Source organism: Pelodiscus sinensis, chromosome 11 (genome assembly GCF_049634645.1).
Source record: "Pelodiscus sinensis isolate JC-2024 chromosome 11, ASM4963464v1, whole genome shotgun sequence".
Lineage (NCBI taxonomy): Eukaryota > Metazoa > Chordata > Testudines > Trionychidae > Pelodiscus > Pelodiscus sinensis.
The window spans coordinates 676351-699507 of NC_134721.1; the positions used below are offsets into that span (position 1 = coordinate 676351).

The following is a 23157-nucleotide window of genomic DNA, read 5'->3' on the forward strand; positions in this document are numbered from 1 at the left end:
CAGAACATATCCCATTTGTCCTTAATGGATGACGAGGGAGCGAGGGCCTTTTAAAAAATCAATGGTCAAGTACAGCTGAGGGAAAGAATAACTTGAACATTAATATAATCAAATTAGTGTTGTGCTGCTGAAAACAAAACCGGAAAATGACTTTTCCTTCTCTGTGAAAGGAATCGTTCAAACACATGCAGTCAAGACAACAATGGACTTTTGACATATAATTCCACTGACCTGGCTTTATGTGGATATAACAATAATATGAAATGATAAACTTCATCATGAATGTAGCAAACACTATGCTTTTGCAGTGTAATCTGCTTTTAAAAGTCGCTTGTTTTTTCCATAACAATAGGCTGGCCACAAAAGAATGCTGAGTTATAAACTTGCTTGTTCTTGCGTGGCAAAGCAAAGGCAGAATTTACCATATTGTAAAAAAGACAGAAAATGCTAAAAACGAATGTTTTTTCAAAAAGGAAGGTGAATTTTGGAAGCTACGTGGGACTGCCTGACCTCACCCTGGAAAGAGGAAGGTAGGCCCCAAAGGTCTCTGGCGCCTATACCTGTGCAGAGGCAACTTCAGGATCAGAATATAAGTAAACTCCTTCTCTGCTTTGTCTGCCTGGCCGTCTGCTTCAATGGAGTTTCAGAGATCCATGAATCCCACCCAGACACCTCCAAGACCCTTGATGTTGCCAGGGTAACAAGGGTTTCTGTTTTCTGGAAAGATGTCTGTATACAATGCTCAGCCAACGTGACAACATCACTGGCTTTACAATGCCCTGGGAAATACTCCTCAACCTACTCTGGATCTCTAGCTCTCCAGCTTGCTGTGTTGACACCAAGCTAGCTTAAACCGCCACTATCATCATGGCACAATAAAAGAGGCTAATGTATAAGCCCTGGTCTGCACTAGGGCGTTATTTCCAAGTAACAAGCAGAGCGTCCACACAACCAGGCCTGTTATTTTGAAATAGGGGCTGGTTATTTTGAAATCTGTACTCCTGCTTTCCTTGGGTAATATGCTCATTTTGAAATCGCTAGTTCGGGAGTTAGCATTTTGAAATGAGTGATTTCAAAACAATTTCCTGGTGCAGACATGCCCGACGAGCAAGCTGCTTGGAGTAGAACTAGTTACCGAAAGAGCAGCTTCACTGTGACAGCATCCGGCAGACAGATCGACTGTGTCCGGATCTGTCGCAGCGGGAATACGAAGGAGCGGAGGGGCAAGGAGCTGACGAAGCCCCAGCAAGGGAGATGCTGCATTCCAAGGTGCATCTCTGAGAAATGGCTTAGCAGCAGGGGAAGAGAAAAGCATGTCTAGCCAGGCACTGCTCAAGAGAAAGGCATTTCCCCAGCCCTGGGCAGTGAGAGTGAAGGGACAGAAATGAGGCTGATGCCAGAATGGCAGAAGCAGGGAAAGGGGTAGAGACTTAAGAGCTTGGACTCTGGGTGCCTCTGAGCTCAGGATCATGCCCCCTTGGAGTCTACTGCCTGCTTGGGCTGCCAGGAGCCAGGTGAGCCCCTTGCTCAGGTATATGCATCCCACTGGCTATTTTCCCTCAGGCTGGGGGGGTGGGGTGGGCTTCCTCAGTGGGGCAAATAGCCACTGAGGCAGCACAATGGATCCAACACGTAATCAGGGCCAAGGTCTGTGCAGCAGGGTAGGACAAGTCCAAGGGCCGCTGTTAGGAAGCAGGCAGTTGCGTACAGGCGTGTGAAATGACCAGGGAGTCAGGTACGAAAAGGCTGGAAGCAACACCCAGGGGCTTGCTCGGCGTGTGGGAAAGAAAACTCAAAGATTCCAGCTGAGGGAGCCTCACAAATTGTGGTCAAACCTCCCAGAGCAGCAGGGGAAGCAGAAGCCTCAGTGTATGGACTCAGACAGTGGGGGAGCCATGTGCTTTTCACCAGGATGTCCTCACATAGTCTCTACCTGTAGGTCACCAAGCCCTTGAGGGCCCCTTTGGAGCCAGCTGTTCCGCCAGCACTGTGGAGTTTCTAAGCGAGTTTTAATAAGGTGTATTGTGTGTAGCTCACATTTATTGTCATGGTACCTTGGGCGCATATTGTGACCTGACAAGTGCAGCAGAACGTCACTAATTCAGATTAACGACTGGGAGACCCACCATAAATTACTGAATTTTGTGAATGAGTGAGTAAGTGAACAAGCCTAATGAAAAAGCAAAGTACATTTTGTGATACATTATCCCTGTTCACTTATTCTGACAGCTGCAATGTAGTTTTATAATACTTCATAATGTAATGTTGTCTGTTTGGTAAAAGCAATGAAGTTGCATGACTTTGCTCTTGTAATGAATCATAAAAATGAATATGCTTCTTTGATTGTATTGCTGAATTCATTTTTTTAACGTACACTTTCAACCTTGAGCTACTTTGCTATTTAATCTATGCTTGGAAGAGAGTGCGACAGCCATAGTTTATGTGCGAATTCGACAGTGTGCAGATTAGTGAAGGTCTGTTGTCGTGCAAAGATATAGGTACACTCCTTTTGTGACTGAACTGTATTTTCAGGAGGTTTGAATAACATAGCAAGGTTAAAGGTACAATCCAAAAGCATGAATCCGACATGAGGAACTGGTCTGTTTGGTTTTCATTAGCGGGGGCAAATGAAATGAGCACTGAATGAGCTCCTAGGTTTTACTTTCATAGAATACTAGGACTGGAAGGGACCTCGAGAGGTCATCGAGTCCAGTCCCCTGCCCTCATGGCAGGACCCAGTACTGTCTAGACCATCCCTGATAGACATTTATCTAACCTACTCTTAAATATCTCCAGAGATGGAGATTCCACAACCTCCCTGGGCAATTTATTCCAGTGTTTGACTACCCTGACAGTGAGGAACTTTTTCCTAATGTCCAACCTAAACCTCCCTTGCTGCAGTTTAAGCCCATTGCTGCTTGTCCTATCCTCAGAGGCCAAGATGAACAAGTTTTCTCCCTCCTCTTTATGACACCCTTTCAGATACCTGAAAACCACTATCATGTCCCCCTCAGTCTTCTCTTTTCTAAACTAAACAAACCCAATTCCTTCAGCCTTCCCTCATAGCTCATGTTCTCTAGACCTTAAATCATTCTCGTTGCTCTTCTCTGGACCCTCTCCAATTTCTCCACATCTTTCTTGAAATGCGGTGCCCAGAACTGGACACAAGACTCCAGCTGAGGCCTAACCAGCGCAGAGTAGAGCGGAAGAATGACGTCGCGTGTCTCGCTCACAACACTCCTGTTAATGCATTCCTGACAATGCAGTACAGAGTTGCACCTCTGCAGCAGAATCTTGCACCTCTATTATAAATGTCAGATTGCCTGATAAGGGCAAATGTTGAGTGCTTGTGGAAATGAGGAGTTCTGGGGAGAACTCTGTACCAAGGAGATTTAGTTAAAGGAAAACGAGAAGAAGCCAGATGCTTACTTATGCTAAACAGAGGTGGGCAGGAGTAATGCATGCAGAGAGTCTGGTTTCCAGCTTTACTTTACATCCACTTCTCTGCTCACCTCGGAGCTATCTTACTGGGATGTGACTGAGTGGGGACAGTTCATGCCAGACTTCATTTTTGCATTTAATTGTAAGCTCAAAAATTGGGCTGTATAATCAAAACTGCAACTTACATATGGCAAATGTCACAACACGAGGATGTATCCGGCAAACCCTAATAACACTGTGGCTATGTCTAGACTACTTCCTTCTTTCGAAAGAGGGATGTAAATTAGATAGATCGAAATTGCAAATGAAGCCAGGATTTGAATTTCCCGTGCTTCATTTGCATAATGGCCACCGTGCGCCATAAATCACTTTAACTGGAAGCCTGGTTTCCTCAGATGGAAGATGTGGATAGTAAGAGTTATAGTGGTTATAAGTCACTTGGAGATCATCAAAAGGAAGGCACTAGACTACACAGGGCATGTCTAAACTACATCCCTCTTTCAAAAGAGGGATGTTGTGACGTAGTGGGGGTACCTGGCTGGTTTCTATGCTGCTGGCTCTGGGGTAACCCCCACTGGCTGCTGTGGGTACCACGACCCAGCAAAACAGGATGAGTCACTATGCAAACCAGTGGCCAGAGACCCCCCATGGAGAGGAACAAAGGAAGGTGGAATGCTGCCCTGGCTGGGGGGCAGGGCTGGAAGAGGGTTAGTTAGTTGCTGGCTGGCTGGAAGCATGGAGGAGACAGACTAGGGAAAGGGGCTGGAGTTTAGGGGCCCAGTCTCCCCCATCTCAAGGAGGCCTGAGGCATCCTAGCCCAGCTCTGTGACCAGATTCCATCTGTGCTGTATCCTGGAGAGGCAATAAACTTCCTCTATTCCACCGGCTGGTGCAGTCTGTTTGTGCCATTTGGGGGTGCAGGAGATGGGGGACCCCCAACGCGCCGTCACAGATGTAAATTAGACAGATCAAAATTGGAAATGAAGCTGGTATTTGAATTTCCTGCACTTAATTTGCATAATGGCTGCCACGCATTCTTTCAAAAACGTGTAATTTTGAAAGTAAAACCACTGTCTAGACGCGGTTCTTTCGAAAAAAGTCCTCCCGGAGTACAGGATCTTTTGAAAAAGGGTTCCCCCCCCCCCCCGAAAGAACCGTGTTTTCTTTCACTTTCATTGTTCTTCCTCGACAGTTGGTGGAGTGCCCCCTTAATTTAACTAAGGGTATGTCTACACTATAACACTATTCCAAAATAACTTAGTCTGCGTCTACACAGCAGGCAGTTATTTCAAAATAGTGTCAAAATCCTGTCAAGCTGAAGGATTTCTTACTCCGATTCCTGTAACCGTCATTGTACAAGGAATAAGGGAAGTCGGAGGAAGAGTGCTCTGTTTCAAAATAAGTGCTGTGTAGATGCTCCCTCTTTAGCAATAGGTTATTTCGAAATAAGAAACGCAACTGATGTTGCTCAATTTGCAAAGCTTATATCAAGTTAAGCCCTGCAGTGAAAATGCACCCTAAGTGTATGGTGGAGTGAGCAAGCAAGTAGGTTTCCTTTAAAAAGTTTCTCTAGTTAAGATTTCATCATACATTTATTTGAGCCTCCGGGCCTCAAGGGGGAAACTAAGCTAAAAAATGAATTCATTTATACAAAAAAGCAGCTTATCCATTTTTATGATTCATTACCCAACCACTGCAGACAGATATAACAAAAATTAGAAAATCACATGCTGTGATTAAGTAATTATAAAAGATTTTGATTTTCCTATGTTCAGGAAGAAGCACAAACTTTTTTCTAATCTTTTGAAGTCGTTAATCTCTTAAAATGTTCTGATTTGTAAGTCACCGAAACAAAAAGTAATCATGGATGGTACAAATTTCAAATCAATTGAGATTTTATTATAACATTAAACAATGTAATCTGATATACTGCGTAACCTCTGTTTGGTAATTTATTGATTTGCACAGTTATTGGTTTCTGTTTGAAAAGATTCAGTCACCAAAATAGAGAGAAAACATCACACTTAACTGGCTAAAGAAAATACCAGAGATTATAAAGGAAAGAAAAACGACAACATCCCAATCAGCCCAATGTAATACACGTAGGTTCCGATGACAAGACAGCTTGCTTCAGTCAGCCTCTACTGAACCAATGGGATTGGAGGTCAGTGGCTATTAATCATTTGTCAAAGGCGGCAGGCCCTTATCAGCCAGGTATAGATACAAAGGGGCTTATATCACAACCTCAAGTGGCAACGCCATAAAGGATTTAAACCACAGCACAGAAATCCCACTCTTTAGAGATAAAACCATGAAATGCTGGCCTGGATAGCATCATCCATTTCCATTTAGGTATTTTAATCAATATTTTATATGCTCTTCAGGACTTTGGTGAGTTCTTTTTTTTTTTTTGTAAACAGTAAAGTCCAAAGAAAAACGAGACAGGCTAGGGGAGAGGAAACAGACAGTAGGTGCAATGCAACTGCTGCTGATTTTACCCAGCCAGTTGCTGTGCTTTTATCCGCTCACAGCTGAGGGGTGGAATGAATACTGTAAAGAAAACAGAATAATTACAACTGAGTTATTTTCCATAGCAGCTCTCCACATGGAGATCGACCAGCAGCTGGTGAGAAGATGGAGCTTGAGTGGGAAGAGATGGGGTGTGGAGAAGGCAGGAGTGCAGTGAAGGCGGAGGGGGGGTGGGTGGAGGGGGAGGGGAGGGAAGAGAGAGAGCTGAGTGTTCCAGTTCCTCCTGCAGACTCTACTGGACTTGTTGGGGATCTTTAGGGGTCAGAGCCCTCACCCTTGCCCCTAAGCCTTAAGGGGGCATGGAAGTGCCCTTCAAAGTCACTCCAACTCCGTGGGAGCCTTACTAACCTCAGCAGATCCCAACACATCTGGGGACAGTTGTTAGCTCCCCCACCGTCCCCAAATAGCTTAAGTAGGGTCTTTGGGAGACTGACTATTCTGTTTAGGCTTTTGGGGATGAACCCACTTCCTAACCCTTGCAGATTTATTGGGATGAAGATGCACTTGTTTGGCCAACACCGGGACAGTGTGAATGCTGGGGTAGCTAGTTATCTGAGGGAGCCCGAGGGCCTGGCCCGAGACACGCAGCCTTCACTCCTACGCTCCTGGCTTTCTAACATTCCAGCCTTTGCTCTGCTTTTTACCATAAATGCTTTTTCAAGGTGCGATGCCCATAACTCACTGGTGCGGACTAGCCACCAGTCACCACACCCCGGTGTCCGGGAACAGCACACAACATGGCCAGAGAACTCCCGCACAGCCTGGGTCAGATTTTAGGTGTTGGCCTTTCATGCTGGCTTTCATGTTCCCAAGCCACAGCAGGTAGACGGCGAACTACAAATAGCTGTGCCCACAGTTTATTGCGGCTACATTTATTTATTTATTTAGGACAGGTGCAAAGTCCCAATCCCAGCTGACGCCGGAGTGAAAATCTGGCTGAGCATCATTTGCATGAAATGACTGAGGTATAAAATATGTTCCTTCTTACAGGAAGCCCAGCTTAAGTGCTGAAATATTTATGTCCCGTCTTAGCTTGTTTATGCAGTTACTTGGGAAACCAGCTGCTTGAACTTCAGTGCATAAATTTCAGGAGGTGGCTTGGGAAGAGCCTCCTATGCCACCATGCCAATATTGTGACATCTGGTGCGTCCCAGGCAGAGCCAGTCTTTGCAGCAATCATTTTCAACTCTAATAAACAAAAGGCAGAACGTCAGCTCTTTTTGGAAAGGAGGGATGTTCTGAAAAGAACGTGTAGAAACTTCAAAAAGTCAGTCCGTGCAATGCCTAGAGCATGGCCCACAGGCCTTCTTGAGAGCGGGTCCAGGGTTCACAGCCCTGCAGCGCCTGGAAGGCTGCACAACAGATCACTGTACAGAGCGTTTCCTTTAATAACACTTTCACGCCTTCCGTGCCAGGCCAGTCGATGGAGGATGAAGTGGGACCTGCTGCAGTTGGGGTAGGTGTCCATTTGCAGCCCTCGACTCTAGAGGAAGAAGTCTCTCCTCGGTGAGGGTAGTGGCAGCAACGCCACTGCCTTCTCCTTTGGGCTGAGCGCGACTTTAAAATCCAGCCAGGATGCCACAGTTGTCCCCTTATGGCACCTGTCTGAGCGAGGCTTGGAATCCAGCACATCTCCAGGTGATCCTGGCCCTGGCCCCAGCCACCCCGGCTCACTGTGCTAGCAGGCTCTGGAACCCCAGAGGAGCACAGTCTGGGGCTGGCTGGTGTGTCTATACCGAGGTTGGGGGTGGCTCTGTGGAGAAAGACGGTTCCCTACCTCTTGTAGCTGTTGTCTTTCGAGATGTGTTGCTGATGTTCATTCCAATAGGTGTGCGCATGCCGCGGGCATGGTCACTAGAAGGTTTCTCCTCGCACTACCTCTCAGGTTGGCTGTGGAGCCCCTTGGGTGGTGCTTCATGGTGCTGTATACATCTACCTGCCGACATGCCGTCTACTCAGTTCCTACTTGCCAGAGTATCCTGATGGGGGACAGACAGGCTTGGAATGGGCACAAGCAACACTTCTCAAAGAACAAGTTACAAGAGGCAGGCAACGGTCTTTTCTTCAAGCGACTGCTCCTGTGCGTTCCAGTGTGTGACTTCCAAGCAGTTTGTACGGAGGAGGGGCCGGCTCTCAGCCAGTCGCTGACTGCAGAACTGCCCGGCCCAAGGCTGTGTCAGCCCATGCCTGCGGAGTGGGATGTAGAGCTGTGGCTATAGGAGCACATGGCTGGTCTACAGATGTCCTGCATCGGAACCTACGCAAGGAACCCTACAGATGATGCCTGCGCTCTGGCGGAGAGGGCCGTTAACACTGGACATCTGCAGAGCAGCGACGTGATCCTCTAGCCACACGAGGTCACAGCAGGTTCTGATACGTGACACGATCCAGGACGGATACGCTGGGATGGAATTGGGAGTCCTCCCTCCTATTGGCCCTAGCGACAAAGAGCTGTGGTGCTCTGTGAAACAGCTTGGTGCATCCCGTGTCAAAGGTCAGGGCTAGTTTCATACCCAGTGAGTGCAATGCGCCCTCTTTACTGCTGGCCTGGGGTTTTGGGATGAGCACGGGCAGAAAAATATCCTGGTTCAGGGGAAAATGCAGGAATGGTTGTATCTTGTCCTTGTAAAAGACAGTGTAGGGGACTGCGAGGTGAGGGCTTGCAACTCTGACGCCCATCTGGCCAAGGTTATGCTACCCAGAAGGCCACCTTGTAGAAAGGTAGGACAAATGGACAGATCAAGAGGGGCTCAAGTGGGGGTCCCACGAGCTTGGAAAGGACTGGGCTAAGGTGTCTCACCCAAGGGCTTAGTCTGTCCAAACCTTTAAGAAAGCATGCTGCCATGGGGCTGCTAAAGAGAGATCTGCTCCCGGCACTGGGATGTAATGCCTACCTCGCACAGCTGTTGTTCTTTGATGGCTACTCGATGGAACTCAATCGAGGATCTGGCCAGCCCTGGTGTTCAAGTGCAAAAGATAAATCAAGTACAGAGGGGCTAGAAGCTTGCTGTAGGGAAGCGCCTCTTCATAGAGACCAAATTGCAAAAGAAAGACAGTTCCACCTTGCCAGGTAAGTTGTGCGAGAGAGGGTTTACGGCTGCCCAATAGGACTTTCTTAACTGAGCTGGAACACTGCGTCCTACGCCAATTCAAGCATGGAGTTTTCATGCGGTGAGGTGGAGGGACCCCAGGCTGGTGCGCTGCAGCTGGCCATGAGGTCTGGGAGCAGAGGGAGGGTCATGGGCCTGTCCGCTGAGAGGTCCAGCAGTGTGGTGAACCAGAACTGGCTGGGCCATGCTGGTGCTATGAGGATGACTGACACTTTGTCCTGTCGGACTCTGAAGAGGATCAGTGGGAAGGGTGGGAACACATGCAGAAGGTGGCATGAGCAAAGGCATCCGCGATGGAGCTGTGGCTCTGGTTCTGAAAGGAGCAGAACTGGCTGCACCACCTGTTGTGTTGGGCTGCAAAGAGGCTGACATGGGGATGACTCTGCCTTTGGAAAATGGACAGGCAGAGTCCACTCCGATGGACAACTCATGAGCCCTGAGTGAGTTGCTGAGGCGATCCAAGGTCGTTTTGCCCCCAGAAGGTCTGTGGCTCACAGCTGTATGTGAAGGGTTACGTAGAAGTTCCAAAGTCAGAGAGCTTCCTGGTATTGGGGAAGCCCTTCCCCCCCCCACACACAAACACCCACCAAGACCCCAGCCAGCTCCTGCTCCCTGGCCAGGTCCCCCACCTCCACCCCCAGCAGGGCTACCTGCCGCCCTGTCTGTTGAGATGGAACATCGCTGTGGTACCAACGTGTACTTGTCTTGTAGCTGGTGCTAAAATGCCTGGCAGGCAGCTCTGTGCTCTCGGACAGTTGATGGGTAGCTACAGCTGAGACCATAACCCCCAGGCCTGATGTGTCTGTGACTAGAGAAATGGTGGACTGGAGCTTGGCAAAGGTACCCTGCACACCGGGCCTGCCTGACGCCACCTGATGAGGTGGGGTGACCGTCCTATCTAGAGTCCTGAGAAAGACTAAACACTGTCACTAACCAGGCCTGCAGGGGGCGACGGTGCAATCTGGAATGCTGCAGCACGTGAGAGCAGGCTGCCATGTGGCCCAGAAGTCTCATGCACTTTCACGCCACAGTGGTAGGACACCTCTGGCCATGGCCTCGCAACGTGCCTCGGGCAGGGAGGCTCTTGCCAGCGTGGGCTCCAGGAGACTCTATCCTTTGTGTCGGGCCCAGTGTGCACCTGGCTGCGTGTAGAATGAGTCCCAGGTTGGAGAGGGTGGTTTGCACCAGTGCCACGTGCTCCAGAACCTGCTCTTGGGAACTGCCCATGATGACCCAGTCCACGTGAGAGAAGACCCGTTCTTGGCTCCTGAGCAGGCGGGCTGCCACTCTGGGAACACACGTGGGCCTGTGGCGAGATGGAACGTGGCAGGGTGATCTGACAGTGCAGGTCTCTGACTACAAACTGAGCTTCTTTGAGAATGCATTCGAGTTTCATAGATCCAGGGTGGGTCTTTGCTCCCCTTTGGTCTTGGGAATAAGGAAATACCGAAGCCTCTGCCCTGAACTCCTCAGGAAATGTACTAAGTACAACTGCTACTCCTAATCTAATGGGGTAAAATAAAACGATCTAAAAGGTGAGGGATGACTTGCAGAGCAAGAGGTCAGGAGCTCCGACAACTGTCGCTGGCGGTAAGAAGGAACTGATGAGGTGGTGAGTTGGAAGGGAGCTATAGACAGTGCCATGGAGGCACCTCACCAGGAGGCTTTACAACCGACCCAAAAGGTGCCCCTAAGGAAAACCTTCCAGCAACCATGCATGTAGCGCGCGCGCATACTGGATTGCACACGAGCCATCACTCGAAGAAGAACTGAGTCTAGCTTTAGCCCTGTTTACTGCTCTCAGTGTCGTTATCTTTTAACGGTTTTCTTTTCACCTCTCGTTCCTTAACTTTATGAAGGATAAAATATAAATGTCCAAGACAGTAACTGCTGTGATTGTGCTCTCCGTACTTTACGAATATCATTACCTCTCACACTCTTCCCCAGTCATTTGGTACCTCCTCCTCAGTTGTCCATGACTATTCAAAAAGAAACAGCTTGTGCTACGATACCGTTATGTTGGCTATCACTCACACCTGCAAATCCACACAGCACAGCAATCTACCATTCTTCAAATGTTCCCTTCCCAGTTTCTTTCTAAGAATGCACGAGCTATTGCAGAGATTTAGACAATTCTAAGTGGGTGTTCAGCCAACAACTTATTGCTGGAGTCGCAACTAAGCTGATACGGAAACACCCCCCAACAAGGGGCTAGCACAGCATCTGGGGTGAGACAGAGAAGTAGTTGCTATTTCTGTACACTAGGAGGAGTGCAAGTTGTAAACCATGCTCAGTAGCTGCTTTAAGGCTTCATTCATGGCAAACACACCTGCACGGACACATGGCCAATTCCTTCCCATCTCCTTTCCTGGGCCTTTAATTAGCAGTTGGAAGCACCTGGCTGTCACATTATTGGATTTTAAGGGGAGCAGACAGATCACTGCTGCACCCATGGGGGTGTTTGCCCCAAAGTCTGTACAAAGGGGGCCATGTGAAGTGTCAAATGAAAGCTTATGTTCTACTGATTCGATGTATGCTACTCATGTACTTGTGTGATGTCTGTATGTGGAGTTATGATTATGGACTCTGTGCTGATACTGGCCTGGACTGCCTGTTGTAAAGAACAATTGTTCATTGATGACTATGCTAATTAGCAGGGCCCCGAGGGCAATGGCTCTCAGAAAGGCCAATACGCACCTGGGGAATGGAAACATGCAAACCAGGCAGGGCTGGATCTCCATAAAGTTTTCCTGTAACTTGAGAGATTAGTTGGACCTGACTGGCTTGCAGCAATTCCATGCTAAAGTAGCTGTAAAGTCCTTAGTCCCAGGAATGAAAAGACGGGTTTTTTCAATAGAGCAATGGGTCATAAGGAAAGGGATAGCGAAATTTGCTACTAGCCTAACTGGCTGCTGCCTTCATCTTGCTATTCTGAGAAGCAAGCACAGAATTACACAAACCGGGGGTGTGTGTTTGTGTGAATATATATGTTGTTGAGACACAAAGCATGGCCCTGTGTCCTGACTGGCAAAGCATCTATCCACAGCTCTGTAGGGGGCAGAGAGAGCTACCAGGAATAACCCAGTCTGAATCGGGGGTGGCTCTCAATATGGTTTGCTGCAATTTTACACAAGTCAGTGAGACTGAAACTGGGAAGCCATCGCTAAGGAATAATCGCAGACAGGAGGCCAAATGTCTTTGCGAGATGTATTATGTCACTGAACCAAGGACAGCGTGTGAGCTACCAGCTACAGTAACTGTCAAACTTCTTCTCTTATTTGAAGCTGTGTACGTGCCCAGTGCATGGATGCTGAATCAACTATGCAATCTAACAAAATGTGTTATTCAGTTGTCACTGTATTGCCCAGGGTGAGCCTACATACAAGTAGAAGATCCCTGTCAGAAGATCCAATCTCTGCATTTATTTATACACATTTTTGGGTTTGCGTTCCCTCTAATCTCTTCCATCCATGTGCGGAATAAATGTTTTTATGTGCACCGAAGCATATGCGACAGCAGGAGAAACAAAGAACCTAGCTGGGGGCGCACTGCTAATCAGCTGAGTGGCACCGGGATCTCTTCTGAGCTGCCAAACAAGTGCACAGCTGACAGGGACCAGATACGATGTTAGCTTAGTTAGGTGCATTGTAACTGTTACGCTGGCCAAGTTTCTCACTGGAGTGTTTAGTCATAACAAGGAATTTGAAATTATTAATGTGTGCGCACATCTGTCTTACGGGGTGAAAACTAACCCTGGATTCCTAAGAAGAGAAAGGAAATCTAGCCTAATTTCCACTTTCAGTACTTAGCAGGATCCTATAGTAAATCCAGCTATAGTTTCTTGCAAGGATTGGAATTCATGGTCTGTGGGAACACATTACGTCACAGCGAGGATTGGTAAGTAAGCTGACTTACCTCCCATCTCCATAGGTTACACACACATTCTTTCTTATGCTGATTATCAAAACTGGTTTTAAAGAATAATTCAGGAGCTCACTCGCTTTAGAAGCATGTCAGATTTATCTCCCTTCTCATTTACTTGTCCCCATTTCCTCCACGGTGAACAACATTTCTCAGTTTTACATCTTCAATAAAATGTAACAATGTGAATCATGATTTTTCAATCACATACCACAAATTACTTCTGCACTGTACATCTTCTCCAGTTTTTATATCACGATGCAAGCTGACCTCAGAATGTTGTCTTTTATATTTACAGCCCAATAATGCCTTTCTGGCAGCTCACAAGGGATACTGAATGTATGAGGCAGTTGCAAGTCAGGTATTTTACAGAGATTTTGATTACCTGCATTTGTCAAAAATGATTTTGTAAAAAATTAAAGATTACTGGGTGATAGATTAAACAGCAGTACGAAGGCCGGTAGTAGTTTTTGCCCAGAAAACTTGATTTTGAATCTTTGTACAGTATATAAAAGCACAAACTGACTTTCTTGAACACATTAACTTGGACTTGATATGTTAAAAATGTTGGGGTTAAGTATTTCAGTAGCTAGACTGCACCTGGCATGGAGGCCTTTTTCCGAAAAAACTTCCCCTGCATCCAGACTCAAGCCGCGTTCTTTCGAAATTAAATCGAAAGAACGTGGCTTTTTTTTCGATGGCTGTAAACCTCATTTCACGAGGAAGAACGCCTTCTTTCGAAAGTTCCTCTTTCGAAAGAAGGCGTTCTTCAATGTAAATAGGGCTTCTTCGAAAGAGAGCATCCAGACTCACTGGATGCTTTCTTTCGAAAAAGCAAGCCGCTTTTTCGAAAGTTCAACGTGCAGTCTAGACGCTCTCTTTCGAAAGAGGCTTGCAGTCTAGACATAGCCGAAGTGTTTGGGCATATACTGGAACAATGACTTTTAACAAATGAACTACTCATCCTTCCCTTCGGCAAAAGCCTGTCATGCCCTAAAGACAGAAGACTTGAGCACTGTCAGACGAGAGGAAGAAATCAATTTCAGAGTGAAGGGCTCTGCACCCAGAGTGCCCAAATACAAACCACCTGGCGTTTCTAGCTGGGTGCTGGGATGGGTAAGCAGGACCCCAGCTATCTACAGCCTTTGTAGACCAAAGCCAACACCTTGAGGGGCATGCGAAAGGGAAGAGGAACCAAGGCCTGGTAACAAATCACTGCTGAAGCAGAGATTACCAAGGATACTCGTAGCTGCAAAGTGCGCGGGCCAACGCTTCCAGGTGATCTTCAAAGGGAGTCTGCACTTCACATTAGGCTAATCTCAAGTGAGGGTAACAAAAGCCTGGAGGGCAGTGCTGTGATCCAGACTTGAGAAACAAGTGGTTGCACGTACCTCGCTGAACAGAAACGGGCAAGGTGTGTTGCAACTGGCACCCAGACCCCAACAGATTGCTAACAAGCTGAAACAAGGCCGACAGACCTCGGCAGTAACAAAGGAATATCTTACACCCCCTGGGTCCTTTCCCTGGCCCACCAGCATCAACTACTTGTTGCCCAAATCAAACTTCATGCACTTGCTTTCATCTGAATACAGTCTTGGCCACGCTTTGGAAAAGCAGAGAGTGTTATTGGGGTCTGATGAAAACAGAGAGCTGGCTGTCTGTCTTTACAACTACAGTCCAACACGGAGGCTTAACAGGTGCAGTAACAAAGGGTCTTAAGATTTCACAGCTTGTGGCCAGACAGCCTGCCTCCATATCATCCATCTTATTTGCCTCTCTGAAGCACAGGGCAGAGAAGGAGCAATAATATCAGCATAGTCTATGCTGGCTCATCTGATCCTGAGAAGCTGAAACACAGATATGTGGATAGAGAGGCGGCTGGCATCTATGTTGATTCGAACACACACAGTCCCAGGAAGAGGAATTTCCCACTGAGAAAACAATGTCCTGTACTTCAAAATTTAATCATCTCAAATCTCTCTTACAAGTGTAAATTAAGTTCACAACTCCCTTGTAAGAACTGGTCTCACAGCAGACAGACCAGCATCAATTGGCAATTAAGATAAGAAAGAGAAATACGTGACCCCATGATTATAAAAGTTGGGCCCAGCACACACTCACTTTGAGTGTCATTCTACCCTCTACCTGCTGGTCGGGTTAGGTGTTTGACCTCCCGAGGTTCTATGGGGACGCCCACCTCGTATTTTCGTCTTTCCTAGGAATTGAGGGACCGGCCCTGGCCTGACATGCTGGAGTCGAGAGGCACAGAAGGGGGTAAAAATGGTACCTGGATGTGGTCCTCTGTCTTAAGTGTACACATAGAAAGAGTAAGCTGTTACTTGGTACCATTATTTCTATTTTTTCTATCTTTATCTTCTTTGTAACCATTTTTAAGATCTATATTTTGCTAATAGTTAAGAAATAGAGCAATAGCCATTGTAACCATATGATTTATAAGCTTCCTCAATAAACCTGTAACTGTTTAAGCTTTAACCTGACTCCTTCAGTTGCTGTAACAGAACCAAGCACAATTTAAAAGAACTTCAGCCGGTCTAAAGGGACAGTTATAGGAAGAGCTTGGGCGTTTGGATCTGTGTCACTCCCAGGTGACAGGACCCACTGGGGCATCTTTCAGTCTTTCCTCAAGGCTGCCCGCTGCGAAGGAATTATGAAATTCTAGCAGCTGAAATCTAAGATGTAATAAGCTCTTCCTATATAACGGGGCGTCTGTTGGCCTGCTGGCCACCCTCTGCGATGGGACCCCGGTCCTAGCAGTAAAGGCACGGACGTTAAACCTTTTCTCGGAAACATACACACACACACTGCCCTGACCGTCGGCTGACAGAATTGGCGTAGTCGGCAGGATTGTGCTATTGGTTCACATACAGCAACATGAAGCCTGTCATGATAGACATGGATTTTAGTGGTATAGAGAAAGGGTTTGCCCAGGAAGGTTGGGGCAACCCAAAATTGGATAGAGAAATGTTAGAAAAGGATTGGGGAAATCCTGAGGAGTTGTGGGTGCAGTTCTTTAAGTATTGAACTGCCTGCAAGCTAAAGAATGGGACAAAGCCTGAGTCTGTGGAAAGGAGCCACTTTCCATTTAGCAAGGAAAACAGGATCAGGCCCAGGCAAGCAGGCAGAAAAAAAAAAAAAAAGGAAAACAGGATCAGGCCCAGACAAGCAGGCAGGTAACAGATAAGATTGAAAGCCTTGTGGTAGAACTGAGAAAAAGGCAGTAAGTACTGGAAATCTAAGTCCTTAAGCATACTTACAAGAGTAATATCTGAAACAAGGCCAGTTTTTATTTTAGAGATAAGAAAGTGTTTTAAGAAAAGAGAAAACACAGAGAATTTAAACTCTGCAGAGAATGGAGAGCAAATGCAGTTGTGCAAATGCTAAAATGGTGTAGATAGAAAACTGTGGTTTCTTTACAGTCATTCTGAAGGAAAAATGGGCCCTTTTTCCAAAGGAATGTCTGTAAATAATCCAGGCAAATTTGATTCAAATCTGTACATTTGATTAGAGAGACTGCTAAAAGAACTCTAAAGAGAGGGGGTTCTATTGGAACTGAACTACCCCAATGAATAAAAAGGGAATGTAATTGTTGTACAGCTATGTAGAAATAGTGTAAGAAAGGTTCAGAGAGAATGTATGTGTATCTGTGTGTAGATATATATATAGTGTGTAAATAATATGAAGTTTTCAAGGTCCAGTAATCTTGTTTGTTTGTAGGTTTAAAACAGATTGGTTTGGTAAATTGGTTTGGTAAGACCATTTTAGTCCAAGTTGTTTAATGAAGGTACAGGAAAACTGTAAGCATAAAGAAAGAGTTACACTATATGCAAAGTTTAATGTGGCTAAGTAGTGTTGTAGACAAAGATTGCACATTTTCCTGTAAACTATAAAATGAGCAAAAAACTGCAAACAGACTAAAATGCTGTGAAAGCTCCAAGAGCCACAACAGGTTGTGATTTCCTTTGTGATGTAAATGCCCTAGCTGGCAACACAAAGAAGCTTTGCAGGTAATAGCTAAGTTTGATTAGCAAACTAGCTGAGATCAGAAAGTTCAAATTGTAGCCCTCCAGAAAGAAAGAAAAGGAGGTACTGGTATTGCTATTTTAGTCCCAATAGGAGGTTGGGTATACTAGGAAAAGTTTAAATGTAAGCAGTCTTTTAAGAAGGCAGAGAGAAGACTGAGAAATTGGCATTTGTAAAAGATGTTACCCCTTGTGAACAAAATCTTGCAAAGATTCGGGCATAGCCCTTGGTCTGATCAAGTGTTAATTGCTGTCCATACAATTTCAGACCTAGAAGACAAATTGACTAACTTACTTGTGTATATGTAAACCCTCAACTTCAAAGGAGAGGGAAACAGCTGCAGCTTTTGTCTTCTGTGGAAAACCTGTAAAGAGGTGTTCTTCAAAATTGGCTGATACCTCTGCTGCAGACATAGAGAGGTAGAAATGCATGTCCCTCAGTACCCAGACAAAGCTAGATTCCCTTAAGGATTGGTGCTGAGAGTTAAAGCAACTCTCAGATTTATTTATTTATTTTTCTTCCCTCAGGAATATGCTTAAGAAAAGAACCAGGAGGTATGAGGTTTAGTAAACAAGCTCACCCTCCTTACCAAATTAATAGTAGACAAACCTGTCTCATTGGGAAAAGTCATTTAGCAGGAATAAGGAAAGTAGAGCAAACATTGGAAAGTTACTAGGAATAAGAAACATTTTCCTTTGAAAGGACAAAGCAAGTGATTTGAGGGAATGTGAAGATAAAAGGTGGACTCCATGGGAGAATGGAAGGAATTAAGTGATGGTTGTAATATGTGAAGGGAAATCTTGTTTTAAAAATGACACCTTGTTTCTTTGCAGCCTCTTCCTTAAGCACTATGCAAACCATCTATGCAAAGAAACAATCAAATGTAAACATTTTGTCTTTGCACACCTTTGGTAAATCTGCAAAGGAAAATTAGGGATTCTACTGAAACTTAATTGGTTAACTGCATAAAGAATGAGCTCTATATTGTAACTCTATTTTGTGGATTTCAAAATGAACTAGTTTTATTTTGTTTTGGATAATGTCTGCTTGCTTAAAATTGCAAACAGACAAGGCACAAATTGGTTAGTGCTTGTGTTGGGCACTCAAAGGACATTTAACTTTCTAGAAACCAAATTATTAGTTTAGAAACTCAAGCTTTGAAACTTAACTGTCTCTTTCAAGGCTGAGTTGATAACACTTTTGGCTTGCTTTTAAATTCAACATTATATGTGAATACAGGCTGCCTGGCTATTTCAAAGGAAAGTGGACAGGGAAGGCTGTTGCTGTCTCAGCAGACATATCCACCGCACCCCTGACCACAAACATAGAAGGAACAGCTCAGTTTGCAGAGCTGGCAGCAATCAATTAGCTTGTGAGGCAGGGGCCAGTACCATCTACACTAACTCCTACGCTGTATGGGCTGGAGCCACCCAGTGGATAACTAATTGGAAGAATAATAACTGGGAAATAGGAAAGCCTGTTTGGAGATTGGAATATTGGAAATGGATATACCAGCATGCAACCCCACATGCCTTAAGCATAAGTCATGTGTCTAAAGAACAACACCCTGGCTGCACAGCTAAATAACCTAGCAGATGCAGCAGTACAAATTTTTGCTGCCCAGGTGGATTGGGAACACCTGTACATTTGGCTACATGAAACCTTGGGACACACAGAAAGCGATGAGCTGATGCGGCAGGCACATGCCAGGGGGTGGCTTATCACCCACAAACAAGCCAAAGATCTGGTACAAGCTTGCACCCTATGTGCTGAACTCAGGAAACATGTAACAGAAGGGCAATGGTTTGCCAGACTAAGAGATGGAAAAGCACTATGGGCAACCTGGCAAGTAGACTATATTGGTACACTACCCACCAGTAAGCAAAGGTGGAAGTATGTTTTAACTGGAGTGAAAATTGTTTCAGGAATTGGTTTTACTTACTCAACCCCAGTGGCAACAGGGTTGTTTACAGTCATGGGACTAAATGGCTTAATAGCCCTGTCCCAACACCCCAGTTTGGGAACACAAACCCATTTACTGCACTCCTACAAGGGAAAAGGAGTCTGGACCACTGCAGATGCTGGGCTAACACCAATAACCATTACTGAGGCTTGGATTGTATCCAAGACCAGCAAACCTTATGTTTTATCACAGGAAACTGAGGCAATGACCCTGAACAGTGCTCCAGTGGGATGGATCCCTCCCAGTGCTGGTGTGGATCCGGGAAACCACCATGAACTTTTGTATATATATATACCGCTTGCTGTTGTAGCGCTTGCAACCACTGTTGTTAGGTACAGACTATTGAAATGAGACATGGCACTCCAACTCGCCATGGTCTTCTTCCTCATCCCAACTGCTACTGCTGTACCAGAACACCTTACTTGACTCTTCCACTGGACTGGGAATCGAGTTTGTCCCTCTCAGCCCAAATGACTGGTGAAACAAGAGTGACATCTTCAGATGGGGACCGGTATGGTTCGATGACAGCAACTACCGCAGTCCTCAAAATAACTTTGGGGGGAGGCAAGGGAAGTGGCAACGAACGGTATGGGATAAGACATGCTGTAACTAAGAATGTAAATAACTCATGGCTAAATTGGTTAGCCCAACAGCTAGAACTTTCCTTAACTCCTTTCCTACACTCTATTATGACCACTGTTTTAATTGTTTTGATTGTTGTACTCCTTTTCTGCATAACCCTATGTATTGTGCAATGCCCAGTTAATGTAGCTATCTCTTGTGTGCACATTTGATACACAGCACCAGGAAAGGTCCCCAGTCAATTCCTAGATCCTAAACCCTCTAATCAGGCCATTGGGTACTTTTAAATTCCTCCAAGGTGGGCAAGAGGCACTGGCAAGCCACCATCTTGCATTCCTGGGATGTGGTGTGTCGTATCAGGGGGTGGAATGTGGCCAGACAGCCTGCCTCCATATCATCCATCTTATTTGCCTCTCTGAAGCACAGGGCAGAGAAGGAGCAATAATATCAGCATAGTCTATGCTGGCTCATCTGATCCTGAGAAGCTGAAACACAGATATGTGGATAGAGAGGCGGCTGGCATCTATGTTGATTCGAACACACACAGTCCCAGGAAGAGGAATTTCCCACTGAGAAAACAATGTCCTGTACTTCAAAATTTAATCATCTCAAATCTCTCTTACAAGTGTAAATTAAGTTCACAACTCCCTTGTAAGAACTGGTCTCACAGCAGACAGACCAGCATCAATTGGCAATTAAGATAAGAAAGAGAAATACGTGACCCCATGATTATAAAAGTTGGGCCCAGCACACACTCACTTTGAGTGTCATTCTACCCTCTACCTGCTGGTCGGGTTAGGTGTTTGACCTCCCGAGGTTCTATGGGGACGCCCACCTCGTATTTTCGTCTTTCCTAGGAATTGAGGGACCGGCCCTGGCCTGACATGCTGGAGTCGAGAGGCACAGAAGGGGGTAAAAATGGTACCTGGATGTGGTCCTCTGTCTTAAGTGTACACATAGAAAGAGTAAGCTGTTACTTGGTACCATTATTTCTATTTTTTCTATCTTTATCTTCTTTGTAACCATTTTTAAGATCTATATTTTGCTAATAGTTAAGAAATAGAGCAATAGCCATTGTAACCATATGATTTATAAGCTTCCTCAATAAACCTGTAACTGTTTAAGCTTTAACCTGACTCCTTCAGTTGCTGTAACAGAACCAAGCACAATTTAAAAGAACTTCAGCCGGTCTAAAGGGACAGTTATAGGAAGAGCTTGGGCGTTTGGATCTGTGTCACTCCCAGGTGACAGGACCCACTGGGGCATCTTTCAGTCTTTCCTCAAGGCTGCCCGCTGCGAAGGAATTATGAAATTCTAGCAGCTGAAATCTAAGATGTAATAAGCTCTTCCTATATAACGGGGCGTCTGTTGGCCTGCTGGCCACCCTCTGCGATGGGACCCCGGTCCTAGCAGTAAAGGCACGGACGTTAAACCTTTTCTCGGAAACATACACACACACACTGCCCTGACCGTCGGCTGACACAGCTTCTCTAGCTTAAGACGTTTCTGATGGCGGACAATGAATCCTCTAGCTCCAGTGGGGTAGCCGAGTTAGTCTGTAACTGGAAAAACGTAAAAAACAACGAATAGTCTAGCAGCGCCTTAAAGACTAACAAAACATGGAGATGGGATCGTGGGCTTTCGTGGGGACAACAAAAGATCATGACACCATCTCCATGTTTTGTTAGTCTTTAAGGTGCTGCAAGACTATTGGTTGTTTACGTTTTTCCAATTAATTTTCTGTCTCTCAACTTTCACCACTGAAGTCAAGGGGAGTTTTCTTCCTGAGTGCGATGGAATAGGCACAACTTCAGAGTTGATTAGTCTATATACTTTATAGACAGGCCACAGCTGCAAATGCCCTAGAACTATCGCATAATGTTCTACCCTTGCAAGTGCTAAAGGTCCTAATTCCATAATGTTAAAATCATGTATCATTTGTCAAGAATGGGACTCCATGACCACAAGGAATGCAACCCGCAATCCTCCGCAAAATGAACCACCCACCCTCCCCACCAAATGACTAGAGCCCAGACCTCTGTGATGTGTTTACAGAGTTCTTCCCAGGATCGGGGCCTACACTGGTTACATGAAATACACGACATGTGCAGATGGCTATTATACAGAGCAGAGTTCTGCCCTGCACCCTGGTCCCACTGCAGTGCTCTAGAACTCTGATGATCAAAAGTGGTGGAAAAACTCTATGAAGAAGTAACAAACGAAAAAAGAAAAGATTTAAGATTAAACCAAAGAAAGACACATTTCCTAGCCAGAACAGTCTCACTGAATTCCCATGCCTGGCCCCAAAACAGAATGTTACCTTGGGTTGGAATGAGACAGCGGGTTCATTTCTTTCTGATAGTGATGCCCTTGATTGACTGGCTGTGGAAAACACAAAGAGCAGCGGTGAGAAGATATTTGCGAATATTCTTTCCACATCGCTACAGGCATAGGAACGAATCCTTTTGGGAACTTATATTTGTGAGATGATCTATTAGAATAAGGGCTGAGGACAGACTTTGCCAAGGCCAGAAGGGGCGGAGAGAGCTCGGATCCAGCTCTCCAGAAGGGGTGGAGAGAGCTCGGATCCAGCTCTCCAGAAGGGGTGGAGAGAGCTCGGATCCAGCTCTCCAGAAGGGGCGGAGAGAGCTCGGATCCAGCTCTCCAGAAGGGGGGGGGAGAGCTCGGATCCAGCTCTCCAGAAGGGGCCCCAGGTGGGAGGGGTAGGGCCAGGGCTAACCTCCCCCAGCCAGCCCTTTAGTGCTGTTGGGTGCATGCTGCCTGGGGCTCCAGAGCAGGTTAGTGGTGGTTAGTAGGGAGTCCTGGGTCCTTTCAAATCACCGGGCCCCAGCGCAGCTGCCCCCTCGGTCAGCAGCCTGGATTAGAATTTGTTAAATGGCTTCTTTTCTGGGTTGCTATGCCTATGCAGTGTACACATTTGCATGAGACTTGACCATCTTGCACAAACAAGATTCGGATCCCATGATCCCTTGGTGGCTCTACTTATCAATGTTTATCTTCATAATGGTTACCTGCTCAGTCTTCACGTCATATAACCTGGATCATAGTTTTAATTAAAGAAACTGCACCTGTCATAAGCACTAATGTTCTCAAACAGGGCTGTCAAGCAATCAAAAGTTAATCATGATTAATTGCGTGATGAAAAAAATTAATAGCGATTAATCGCTTCTCTAGGCTCTTTTCGTGGACTGCGTCTTCGCTCTTCCCCATCCCTCTGTCTATCAATCTGAAATGAATCATTCACATGTGTAGGTTCTACTCAGGCCTTCTTAACGATTCTAGTTTCCATCCAGACAGGTCGGTGGACACTTGGCCCAATCCTGCATCACCCTGTTTTTGCACCCCTGGCAGCTCCGCGACCATCTCCTCAGCTGACCAGGAGTGTGCAGAGTAGATGCACCCCAAGAATGCAAGGACATATAAAGGACAGAGACCTGTCATCAGAAGGGTGCAGGCACAGAGACCAGCTAGCCCTGTAACTACGAGAAAGCTCGTTTAATGACACTCACTTCCATGACATCTTGGAGATCAGGGTCCGTGTCTTGCCAC

At 46.0% G+C, this 23157-nt stretch overlaps 1 protein-coding gene across 8 annotated transcripts in view; it reads right to left on the minus strand.

Annotated features, from left to right (window-relative positions):
* The window catches only part of CFAP20DC (CFAP20 domain containing), a 219110-nt gene that overhangs the window by 21226 nt on the left and 174727 nt on the right, over positions 1-23157 (minus strand). For all 8 annotated transcript variants that reach the window (XM_025186465.2, XM_075938433.1, XM_075938430.1 and 5 more), the window contains one exon: positions 21908-21969. In XM_025186465.2, coding sequence (XP_025042250.1) covers positions 21908-21969 — 62 coding nt within the window. The remainder of the gene's footprint in view (positions 1-21907; positions 21970-23157) is intronic.